Consider the following 12,699-nt stretch of genomic DNA (forward strand, 5'->3'; position numbering starts at 1 on the left):
GAGGATGCAGAATTGTCCACATAATGCCACATTCATCCCTGGTGTAACTGGACTGACGAAAATGGACCCAGAGAACCACAGATGCTAGTACAGCCACTGGCATAAAAGACTCTGGGAACTTCAACTGATGGATATTGTTTAGACACTAGACTCTCCAGGCCAGATTCTCAGGTGGTATGAATTGGTATAGGTCTGCTGACAGTCCAAGATCTGGGCCAATCTTCACCTGTGTTACCAATACTATGCCCCTCCCCAAGCCCAGCTTTGGAACAGTCTCTTGGAGGAAACCCTTCGATGCGCCAGATCCCCAAGAAGTCAGACTCTTCCTTCAGGATCAGCCTCACTGCTCAGCCTGTCCAGCGGAAATGGACTCCTGCTCAGAGACTTGTACACTGTCCAGGGACTAATGCACCTCCCCCAATACTTGCAATGACACTCAACCAGTGGTTCTCAAAACAGTAGGGTTTAATAATCGAGTGGAACCCAGCACTGGGTGTCCTTAGGTTAGCACAGAGACATAAAAGTTTAAGCACTGTCCATTCTGGTCAATCCACAGCAATTCACCAGCGAACTCCATTTTCAGGCTGTCTCTCCCTCTGACTTTCTTCCTGAGTCAGTTCCCAGATGAGAGAGCTCCCAGCTTCTTCCAGAAGCCAAGTGCCATACTCCTACCTCATACCTTTCAGTCCTTTGCTCTAGAGCTGGGATCTCTGCTCTGCTTCCTTGCTGAGAGTCAGGATAATTGTCCTCCCCCTGGGCCATTGGTTGCTCAGTGGCAATGTCCTGGTGACTGGGCTTTCCAATGTCTTCTCAGATTTTCCATTGATATGGGTCACCTTGGCCAGGTTTTTTTTTTTAAATGACCCATTCAGTCTGCTCAGACAGCTAGGTGGCCCTCACACCCCTATGTCTCTTAGTCTTCCCTGAGAGCAAACTTAATCCTGTTTCCCCCACTGGGTAGCAATGCAAAATATGGGGGGAAAGCTGAGAGACACTTAGGATTCATACAAATATTACCAAAAAATCCCACTTTGTCACAACACCCATCCCTGTGGTGTCGAAGCTGCTGTCATATGTGAACGCCTGGGAACATGCATGCTGAAATAATCAGTGGTACAGGCTGGACAATTGTGGATTCAATCACAACCAGCGTTGAGGCTCCGGCTGAAACCATCCTCCTCTAGGAAATGCCAAAAATTTCAACTTGTTCCTTAACGCTGTAACTCACCCCATTGTATCCGGGGATGACAGCATGTTCCGTGGGGCATGTTCTTTTGGAGAGCCTGGTGATACCGAGAGATTAGGTCAGCTGGAGCCACAATATTCCAATGCTGTTTTGTAGCTGAACTTCTCAAAATTTCAGAAGTGGTGGATCCAGGGGCTGGGACTGGTTATGTCTCTGCTAGACACCAGGTCTCAAGATTTCAAAACTTTGTACACCATAACCCTGATTTAGCGATGCACTTAAATAGATGCTTGAAGTTAAGCTGGTTGTTACAACCTGGCCTGTACCCCACTGTATGGTCCCCAGTCTGTTCAGAGTAGACCCAGGCACTGGGTCCCATATGTTTTTAAGCCAGCTAGGTGCAGGTAGAGTCTAGTCACTATTTCTAGCTCTGGGCACAAAATAGGGCACAAAATCAGTGTCTGAGACCTTCCAAGACCCTTCCTCTCAGGCACTTACACACATTCCCCAGAGCTCCAACTAAGTTTTGGCCACCCCAAGCTTCTAGGTTAGCCCCTTTGGGGACAACATGGCAGGAAAGCATGGAACACAGGCTTAGCAGAGGGATTTCTTAACCACACACACCTAACTCTTCAAGCACTCAAGAGTTAAAGATCTTGGAAACAAAGCTGAAGTCCTGAGAGGCTCCCCTCACTTGAGCTGATCTCACCTTTTCTTGTGAGCCCAAGGTTTGCAAGAGGTTCAGGCTAGGCAGAGTCCCTCCCTCACAGAGCAGCACCCAGTTCTTAGCCAGACAGACCTCTGCCTCTCCTCTGTGTGCTTCACTGGGATGCTCCAGCTCCCTCCCCAAGTCACCCTGGCCCCTCTGTAGAAAAAATATGGTTCCACAGGAGAGAGCCAGTGGTGGAGAGTCATTCAAAGTTGATGGCCCCAGATTCCCACCTTGATGGCTTCCCTGTGATAGTCCTTCAACTAGGTGTCAATCCCTTTTCCCAGGTAAGGCACCTGTCTGGAATGCATTTCAATAGGTTGCCCTCAGGCAAGTTTAGATATGCATTCAATGCATACTGCATAATATAATTTGATACAGACCTATCCCACTCTGTGACACAGATGTTTATGTGCTTTCCTGAATCAGGGCCTTTATACGAAAGCTAAGAAACGAGCATGGGTGCGCAAGTTCAGACAAACTGCAAGATACATTTTAAATGAATGTCTGAGCAAGTAACGATTTCTATAAATAAAAAACATAACAGAGTTCAGATTAGATACATATAGCTAGTTAATAAAGATGGTGGCTTTCATCTCTAAGGATCTCCAAGCAATTTGTATATTCATACATAAACTCTGTCACTATAGAAAGCATTTCACGCACCAGTTAAGTGCATCCACCTCAGGTGAAGACTGTGGCAGCTAGTAGGCAACACATAGCAACCCTTCAAAACAATATGGGACAGATGAAGTGGGTTTTAGCCCATGAAAGATTATGCCCAAATAAAATTTGTTCGTCTATAAGGTGCCACACGGACTCCCCAAAGTAAAGAAGAATATTGAATCCAAATGAAACTACACAAGGGGGTTACAAATGCAATTACCCTAGCTGGAATTTGGTGGGGGGTCTAACATCTGAGCTCTTGTGAAAAGCATTGTGGGATCTTTATTGCCCACAAATGGCTAAGCCTTGTTTCTCTTCTGAAAGACGACACTTCCAGCAATGCAATGACCCCAGTGGAATACGAGGGTGTTACCTCCAAGTGAGACCACCGCTTACTGAAATTGCCAACGCTATTTCCTGCAGCATCCTGCATATTCCCACATCTTATTACTGACCTGGCCCAGCCCTGTTTAGCTTGTGAAATCTGACGGGTTAAGAGCACAACATGGCATGGCTACTACTATGGAAGCATCAGCTATGCATGTAGAAATATTATTTTTGTGTGTACATTAAAGCCAGAAATCCCCCTGTTGGTCATGTTAGTGGCTGAACTGCCTCTAGGTGTTTGGATGAGCAGAAGGAAGATTCTTAGAAGATGCATTAGATCACAGGAGACAGATTGATAAGTAGAAAAACAGTCCTTTCCTGGACCTCAAGAGAAGGTGGTTTAGATAAAGATGTGATTAAACAGCCCATTTTGGATCTTCATAAAGAGATTTGAACAGTCAAACACACTGAGAAAAGCAGGCTTTACCTGTAATGACAAAACTGCCCCATCCATAACCCTTTTACTGCAGGCTTACTTCAAACCATAGCAATTTACAGATGCTTTCCTTACAAGAACAAGTTGATACATTTGCTTCCCTTTAGATATAAAGCAGCAGTGGCAAACCATGCATGAATTTGATTAAGACCTGTTCTTTTTCTATCTGTTCTAGGAATGGCATATTTGTAGCCATATGCATTAAAATACCTCACTCAACCTAAAAAAAAAAGAAAAGAAAAATAGTTTTAAAATAAAATGAAAAGAAACCCACAAAAGCCTTTCTTCTTTCAAACCGTTAATCATCTGTGAAACAAAATGTCATTTTTCAGATGCAATAGCAACATTCCTAGAATCAGTCAGCTACATATCTTAACTGTGATGTTTAGGAGCAATTCAAAAAGCGTGAAATCTGAGAACAATATTAAAGAATATTAAAATTTTTGCTGTGATATGGTAAAACATCTAAGCTACTTTTATTAATATTAAATGCAATGACAGCATTAGCATCATATTAAAGTTGAGAAGTCAGATATTCAAAAAGCCAGGCAATCCTTAACTCTAAAGGGCCTGGTTCTCCTCTAACATTCATGTAAATCATGAATAACTTTATTGTCGTTAAGAAAAGGAGTACTTGTGGCACCTTAGAGACTAACAAATTGTTTTGAGCATAAGCTTTCTGAGCTACAGCTCACGTCGTCGGATGCATCCGACGAAGTGAGTTGTAGCTCACGAAAGCTTATCCTCAAATCAATTTGTTAGTCTCTAAGGTGCCACAAGTCCTCCTTTTCTTTTTGCGAATACAGACTAACACGGCTGCTACTCTGAAACCTGTCTTTATTGACATTAATCACAGAGCTGTGCAGGTACTGGATTTTCTGTTTTGTGGGAGATTCCACAATTTAAAAAAAATTTTTTTTTAAATTCTGAAACAGAACAAAAACAAATGAAAAAACTGACATTTCCTGAGAAACAAAATTCTGAACAATAATAATTTTGGGTTAAATGAAATAAAACTGAACATATTGTTCTGATTTCACTTTTATATTACACTATATGTTTCAGAATTTTAAAAAATGAAAAGACAAGTCATTGCAAAATAGGAATTCAAAGCGTTTTTCTCTGAAAAGGTTGAAATGGAACATTGTCACCTCATCAGGATGCTCCATTCTGTTTTTTTCTTCCAAAATGAAATGTCGTCAAACTTGACATGTTTCCACAAAACATTTCACTTCTGGCGAACTGGCATTTCCAACAGAAAAATTTTCCAGTCAGAAAATTTCCAACCAGCTCTTGTTAAATGTACACTGGTGTAAGGGAGAGGGGAATCGGCTGCAAGATTTTTACCATGTTAAATTTGGCCACCTTGCAAACCCTGCCTGTTATCTGGCAGAGGTTAAATAACACAAACAGTGCTACATGGAGGAGGTTTGTGTTAAACAAAAAAAAGGGGAATAGAAAATGCTTCCATGCAATTCAAACACATGACACAATGAGTGCACAGAACAAAGAATCAAGGGAAACAATGCACCATTCTCATTTCCTCTCCTACTAAGGGCTGCTGGAAGGACATGGGCTGTATTCTGGAGTGGGACACACTTGCCAGGGAGTCCAAATGGGAAATGGACCCTGGTAACACCCACACAGCCAGGGCTGTTTGCTCAGCACTCCTCTTCTCTCTGCCCACTATGAAGCAGGTTAGGAAGCCCTCCCACAAATGATGCTCTACTTACTAGCTCTGCCTGGGGATGGGGGGAATAAAACAGAATGAGCATGACACTCATCAGACATGAGGACCAGAAAAAGGATTATATACAGGATCCTAAAGTGATCAACAGGCAGAGGCAGAGGATTACTGCTTCAAATGGTCTCTCAGATGCCGTATGCGAGGCCGGGTCTATGCTTAAAAATTAGATTAACCTAGCTACGTCGCCCAGGTCTGTGAAAAAATTCACACAGTGAGTACTGTACTTAGGCTGACCTAACCCTGCAGTGTGGATGTGACTAGGTCAACAGAAGAATTCTTCCACCCACCTTGAGGGGATGGATTATCTGCATAGATGGAAAAAGCCCTTCTGTTGACCTAGGAAGTGTCTATGACACTAGAGCAATTGCTGCTGCAGCCCCTAGCTGTGCCACTGTAGTGGCTGTAATGTAAATATGCCCTGAAGTTTTTAGCCTACCTGTCTCATGGGTGATGGGCTCAGATGTACCAATAGAAATGCAAGTATTTCCTGACCTGTACGGTATTTACCCAATGCAGAGAAACGACTCCATGAACAACATAGGCGCCTGTTTGGGGAATCAAGGAGCAGACTCTTGATGTCACATGTACAGTGATGAGCATCAGAACTCCCATTAAACAGTCTGGCCACGGAGGGGTCTCCGTACCATGCAGGAATCAAGGCCAAAGGTTATGAAAAGTAGTTACTGAAGATGTCCAGCCAATGCCCACTTTTAACATCCTACAGTCTCACCCTTATGGGAAAGCCCTACAGAACTAAACAGAGATGAAACGAATAGGGTTCTGTAGTCTTTGAATAGGATTGCATAGAAATTGCTCTAAAAACCTACATAATTTTATGTTTGCAGTGTTGCTGTAGCCATGTGGGTCCCAGGATACTAGAGAGACAAGGTGGGTGAGATAATATCTTTTAGTGGATCAACTTCTGCTGGTGAAAGAAACAAACTTTTGAGCTGACAAGGAGCTCTGCATAGCTTGAAAACTTCTCTTTCTCACCAACAGAAGTTGGTCTAATAAAAGATATTACCTCACCCATCTTGTGTCTCTATGTAATTTCACATACTTTCTATGGGCTTTTAAAACCAACTGGTAGAGGAGAATTACAGCCTTGCTATACTATGCTCGAAAAGAGAAGACTGGGAGGAGGGCGTGGGAGGGAAGGTTGTTTTATAACAAGGACGGTGATCAATTGTTCTCCATGTCCACTGAGAGTTGGACATAAAGTAATTGGCTTATTTTGCAGCAAAGGAGATTTAGGTTAGATATTAGGAAAACCTATCTATCTCTAAGGATAAGTAAGCACTGGAACGGGTTACCTAGGGACGTTGTGGAACCCCTGTCATTGGAGGTTTTTAAGAACAGATTAGACAAATACCTGTCAGGGATGGTGTCACGGTTCCTTCCCCACTCTGAAAGCTAGGATACAGATGTGGGGACCTGCATGAAAACCTCCTAAGTTTACTTTTACCAGCTTAGGTCAAAACTTCCCCAAGGTACAAACTATTTTACCTTTTGCCCTTGGACTTTCGCTGCCACCACCAAACGTCTAACACTGGTTACTGAGAAAGAGTTCGTTTGGAAACGTCTTTCCCCCCAGAATCCTCACAAATCTTACCCCCTTTTTTTCTGGGGAAGGTTTGATAAAAATCCTCACCAATTTGCATAGGTGACCACAGACCCAAACCCTTGGATCTTAAGAACAATGAAAAAACATTCAGTTTCTTAAAAGAAGAATTTTAATAGAAGAAAAAGTAAAAAGAATCACCTCTGTAAAATCAGGATGGTAAATACCTTACAGGGTAATTAGATTCAAAACATAGAGAATCCCTCTAGGCAAAACCTTAAGTTACAAAAAGACACAAAAACAGGAATATCCATTCCATTCAGCACAGCTTATTTTCTCAGCCACTTAAAGAAAACAGAATCTAATGCATATCTAGCTAGATTACTTACTAAGTTCTAAGACTCCATTCCTGTTCTGTCCCTGGCCAAAGCATCACACAGACAGACCCAGACCCTTTTTTTCTCCCCCCTTCCAGCTTTGAAAGTATCTTGTTTCCTCATTGGTCATTGTGGTCAGATGCCAGCGAGGTTATCCTAGCTTCTTAACCCTTTACAGGTGAAAGGGTTTTTCCTCTGGCCAGGAGGGATTTTAAAGGTGTTTACCCTTCCCTTTATATTTATGACAGGTGGTTTAGGTATAATTAATTCTGCCTCATTGTTGTGGTCTGCACTAGATGACTTCTTGATGTCTCTTCCAGCCATGCATTTCAATGATTCTGTGGGTTAAACTTAAAAAAAAATTCTATTGGAAGGTAATCATACACTATTGAATTCCAGAGGATGTTTCTGGAAGGGGCAGTCACTATAGGTTTGGGGAATTTTGGCAGGGCTGGGAGGAGATGGGAGGACCACAAATAACCAAAGGACTTAGGTGACATCTGACTTAACACTCTTCAGTGTTAAAAAAAAATAAAAATAAAGCCAGCTTTTAAGTCTTGGATGGGGTTGTGAAAAGCTGGTATCTAAAGCCACAAACCTTCAGGGCACATCTAGACAGAGATTAATCTATATTAGGGAAGCTGACAGCAATATAGGGTGTAAATTTCCTCCAGGAAAACAGCTCAAGAGTTTTAACACACAACATACCACAGTTTAAAAAAATTACTTAGCACCTAGTGTAAACAAATACATTGGTGTCTTAAGATGCTGGACCAGCTACCATGTTTGTCTCTGCGTGACACCAAGCACTAAGTTGAGTTTAAGAATGTGTCAACTGAGAAATTTTAGCTAACACGTTGTAAAACCCTATTTCTTTTCCAAGCCTAGACATGCCTTAAGTAGATTATGTCCACACTTAAAACGCTACAGTGGCACAGCTTCAGTGTAGACGCTCATTACAGCAACCCATCGCTGTAGAATCATAGAATATCAGGGTTAGAAGGGACCTCAGGAGGTCATCTAGTCCAACCCCCTGCTCAAACCAGGACCAATCCCCTGTTAATCCACCTCCCTGAGAAGCTGTCGCTAGGTCCATCCACCTAGAACTGCCTACAGTGGGGAGTTCAGTGGGCTGAACTACGTCCTTCAGGGGTGTGGATTTTTCACCCTCCTGAGTGATGTAGCTGGGTTGATCTAATTTTCCAGTGTAGACCTGCCCTGTTAGAAGTTCTGCAGTGGAAATTTTGTACGCATGTGAATTTCAGGCTACATCTACACCACAGCCTATGCTGGCCTCACGCATGTAGCTCAGGGGTGTGAATAAACTGCCCCTCTGAGCGACGTAAGTCACACCGACATAAGCGCTCTTGTGCACAGCACTATGTCCCAGCACAGCTTCTTCTCTTCACGGAGGTGGTTTTATTATGCGGATGGGAGAGCTCTTGCCCACTGGCATAGAGCGCCTTTACCAGACACGCTGCAGTGGCGGTGTGGTATGTGTAGACATCCCCTCGTATACGGAGCAACGTGGCAGGCCATGACACTTTAGCAGCATGATGATGAGGTGTCTGAGGAAAGGGTAATACCCCTTTAAATAGCTTGTGAGCACCACTAGAGGGTAGACCAACTTTTAAAAAGGAAAAAGAAAAGGAGGACTTGTGGCACCTTAGAGACTAACCAATTTATTTGACCATAAGCTTTCGTGAGCTACAGCTCACTTCATCGGATGCACGAAAAAGCTTATGCTCAAATAAATTGGTTGGTCTCTAAGGTGCCACAAGTCCTCCTTTTCTTTTTGCGAATACAGACTAACACGGCTGTTACTCTGAAACCTTTAAAACGGAAGACTACCCTGCTCCTATGCCCTACTTCACTCAGGGAGCTGTGACAAACCTGTGCCTTTAAGACACTATCAAAGCTAGAGAGCCATTCAGTGTCCGAACATGGGGTTTTGATCTTCCCAGTGCTCGTGGCAGAGTAGTGTTTACTACAGTGAGCGGCCCCACTAGATTATAATGAGACTATTCACCAAACTGGGCATCACACTCAGTAGGAAACTTCTGCAGAACCCACCCACTGGACACCTGCAATGCTGTTGTAGAGAATCATAGAATATCAGGGTTGGAAGGGACCTCAGGAGGTCATCTAGTCCAACCCCCTGCTCAAAGCAGGACCAATCCCCAACTAAATCATCCCAGCCAGGGCTTTGTCAAGCCGGGCCTTAAAAACCTCTAAGGATGGAGATTCCACCACCTCCTTAGGTAACCCATTCCACTGCTTCACCCCCCTCCTAGTGAAATAGTGTTTCCTAATATCCAACCTTGACCTCCCCCACTGCAACTTGAGACCGTTGCTCCTTGTTCTGTCACCTGCCACCACTGAGAACAGTCTAGATCCATCCTCTTTGGAGGCCCCCTTCAGGTAGTTGAAGGCTGCTATCAAATCCCCCCTCACTCTTCTCTTCTGCAGACTAAATAACCACAGTTCTCTCAGCCTCTCCTTGTAAGAGAGGCACTTAGAGACACACAGGCAAAGAAAGGAATGGTGACATTGCGATGTACGTACTGGTTTCAGCTGTCTCATATTCGCTGTCTCTCAGCAGCTCAAAAATGTCCACCTCCACTTTGGCTTTCCCCGCTCGCTCTGGTGCACGGTTAATACGGTTCTTCGCTAGAGTAATAGACAGCCTCTCCCCTCTGCTGCACTCCATCGGGTCATCCAAAATGGCAGCTAGGAAACAAGGTGAAAGGTCAGCAACGGAAATCGGTCCGACTATCCTGGCAAATTTTACTGGCCAGTTTGAAAAGCTGGTTTTCAATAGCGCATGAACCACCTAGATAATTATATCAATAAATAAGGCCCCAATCTTGCAGCTGGATCCAGGCAAACTGAAACCTGCACCCAGGCACAGACCCGCTAAAGTCTTGTACTGTCATCAGGCCTTGCATAGGCATAGGGTGAGCTACGCGCATTTCCGCTAAGCTCTGTTTGTTTTACCGTCACCTCACCCACCCTCACCCTCTCTGTCTGTTTCGTCCCCTCTCACACGTACATTGTGAGCTCTCAGAAGCCGAGCTTTGTTACCTGTCTGTGCAGTGCCTAGCACTGTAGGACCCTCCTCCTTGACTGAGAGCCCAAGATGCTACCCTAGTACAAAGCATACAGTAGCGTGTTGTGTACTTGGATCCATGGGCAGGGGCAGGTCCAAGATTTGTATTAATGACCAGAACAATTATGATTTGCTGAGATTTATGACATTCTCTCACACACACAAACCCACGCACACAATGGACTTTGTTCGTTCATTTAACAAAGTCTCTATGCTGTGCTAACACCAGCAAATCAGCTCTCACAATCTGGATATTTCCGGAAGCAAGTGGGCCCGTGTGGGAGTGATGGGAGAAATATTTTTCAACAGACGGCACTTGATTCTTGATCTTATCTCCTGGGCCCAAATTTGCTGTCCATCAAGGCGCAGTGTAAAACCATCTGCCTATTCAAATCCATCCTACGCGGGGGAGATCATCGTGCACTTTGTGTTTGTTTGTTTCTAGAAGGTAAAAATAGATTGGCGTTTAGCAGCATTAATCTAAATACTTCACAGTGTGTTAGTAAAATTTCTGCAGTAGGGTTTTCTGAGTCTTGTTAATAACAGAGCTCATGCAGGGCTTAACTATTAAATCTTAGCTGGGGAGAGAGCATCGTTTTTCGGTATGTGAATAAGAAAGGGCCCGATGCTTATCTCCCTCACACTGGTTTTATAACAGCATCACATCCACCAAAACAGAGTTATGTGGGTGTAAATCTCTCTCTCTCACACACACAAAACACTAGCTACAGCAACTGGGGGCCTCGTTCAAGCTTTGAAATGCATCACTTTGCTGCAGCTTTTTTTGGCGAAAGAACTGACAGATGAAATCAAGCAAATTGGCTGTAACCTGAAGCACAGTGCTGCTCTAACAGCAGAGGGGGAAAGCAAGAGAGCCGACACGCAGAGGGCATATGGGAAGTTAAAGGAAGATGTCGGCGAGGGCCAGCAGTTTTTAACCTGTGGTCTGCAGATCCTTGGGGGGGGTCCACAGACTATGTCTCGGATTTCTAAAGGGGTTTGCACCTCCATTCAAGAATGTTTAGGGATCCGCAAAAAGGTTGAAAACCAGTGGGCTCGGCAAAAAGAGAAACTCCCAGCTGGGACCAAAAGATCACAAAGTCATCCCAAGAAGCTGCCATTTGAGCCAGGTGATGGTATCTCTGTCATCAGTCACAAGAACTGCAATACTAGATCGAACCCATGATTCATCTAGCCCGCTATTCTGTCTCCAGGGGTCTGCACCAACTGTTTAAAGGGAAGGTGCAAAAATCCTGTGGCAGGCAGTTAGGGAATAACCTGCCCCCCGGGAAAGTTTCCTCCTGATGCTCCATTCGCCAGATGTTTCAAGCTGAGACCCCCTGAGGGGCTGAGAACTAGACATGATTCTGGGATAAACACACAAGGATCAAATTGTGGTTGGCCTGGGCGTACAAGGAGACCCATGCAGGAGGTAGCTGCACCGCTTCTGAGCTCCTCTCCATGAAATTTCAATCTATGGAAGGCATAATGCTGGCACTCCCGTGTTCCTCAGCTGTACCCCACCCCACCTAGCCCCCACAGCCACAACCCGGACCTATACCACTGTCACCCAGGTTCATTCCAAAGGCTTGGAAACCTGAGGCAACATTTTGACCAACCTGGCCTACGCTGAGAGTTTATAAGGAAACCCCAACTGGGCCCCTGGGATTTGGGGTTTCATTTCACACAGCTCCAGGTTCAGGCCATGGCTCTAAAAGGCAGCAAGCCCCCTCCTTCCCCTCCATTAAGGGATAAAACTTCCACTGCAATGAAAGGCGAGGCACACCCATGGATGGAAAGCAGGTGAGAGAAATAAGCCGGATATTGCGCACCTCCCTCCTCCCGCTCAGTTATTCAGGAGTGTCCCGAGGTCAGTTTGAGAGCCCCAGAATGAGAGCCAGCCAATGCTGCACCAGGCAAGCTGGTGAGAAATAAATAGATAGATAAATAAAGTTCACAGTGATCCGGTCGCCTCTAATGAGAAGCGCTCCAGTCTGGCACATTTCACCCGCAGCGAAAGCTTGTTGTGATTTTAAAACAAGCGAAGTGGCTGCATCATCGGGGCTATTAAGGATGTGTTTCTGGAGCGTTTGGGCAGCTGACAAGCAGAATCATCTTTGCATTACCAGGTTTTCCCACCCCCCACATCCACTTCCCCTCCCGTCTGGCGTTTACAATAAAACAACATGTCGTGCTCAAATGTCGGCTTGGTAGCTGGGCTTCTATATGACACGGGCTAGTGGAAGACAAGTCAGACCTTGCAATGGCAGCTGTAAAGCCATCAGTCATTCGGGGCCAGCACTTAGCTTGAAGTACAAGGAGCAGAGTATAAAAGGGACATGACATGTTGAGATTTCCAGTCAGTTCCATTTGTTTATTTTTTTAGGTCACCTAAGAAATTTGCCTGGCCGTGTTATAGTTTGTACCGGGAATGAATGAGAAAGAAAGAAAACATTACAGAGACTGGTTAGAAATTAAATCAGTTCATTGAGTAGATGCACACATTGGTGTCTGCACTTTG

General features: G+C 44.5%; 1 protein-coding gene across 4 annotated transcripts in view; it reads right to left on the reverse strand.

The window, feature by feature from the left end:
- The window catches only part of GRIK4 (glutamate ionotropic receptor kainate type subunit 4), a 201,892-nt gene that overhangs the window by 112,488 nt on the left and 76,705 nt on the right, over nt 1-12,699 (reverse strand). For all 4 annotated transcript variants that reach the window (XM_077839813.1, XM_077839814.1, XM_077839812.1 and 1 more), the window contains exon 2: nt 9,635-9,799. In XM_077839813.1, the coding sequence (XP_077695939.1) occupies nt 9,635-9,799 (165 nt within the window). The remainder of the gene's footprint in view (nt 1-9,634; nt 9,800-12,699) is intronic.

Source organism: Eretmochelys imbricata, chromosome 22 (assembly GCF_965152235.1).
Source record: "Eretmochelys imbricata isolate rEreImb1 chromosome 22, rEreImb1.hap1, whole genome shotgun sequence".
Classification (NCBI taxonomy): domain Eukaryota; kingdom Metazoa; phylum Chordata; order Testudines; family Cheloniidae; genus Eretmochelys; species Eretmochelys imbricata.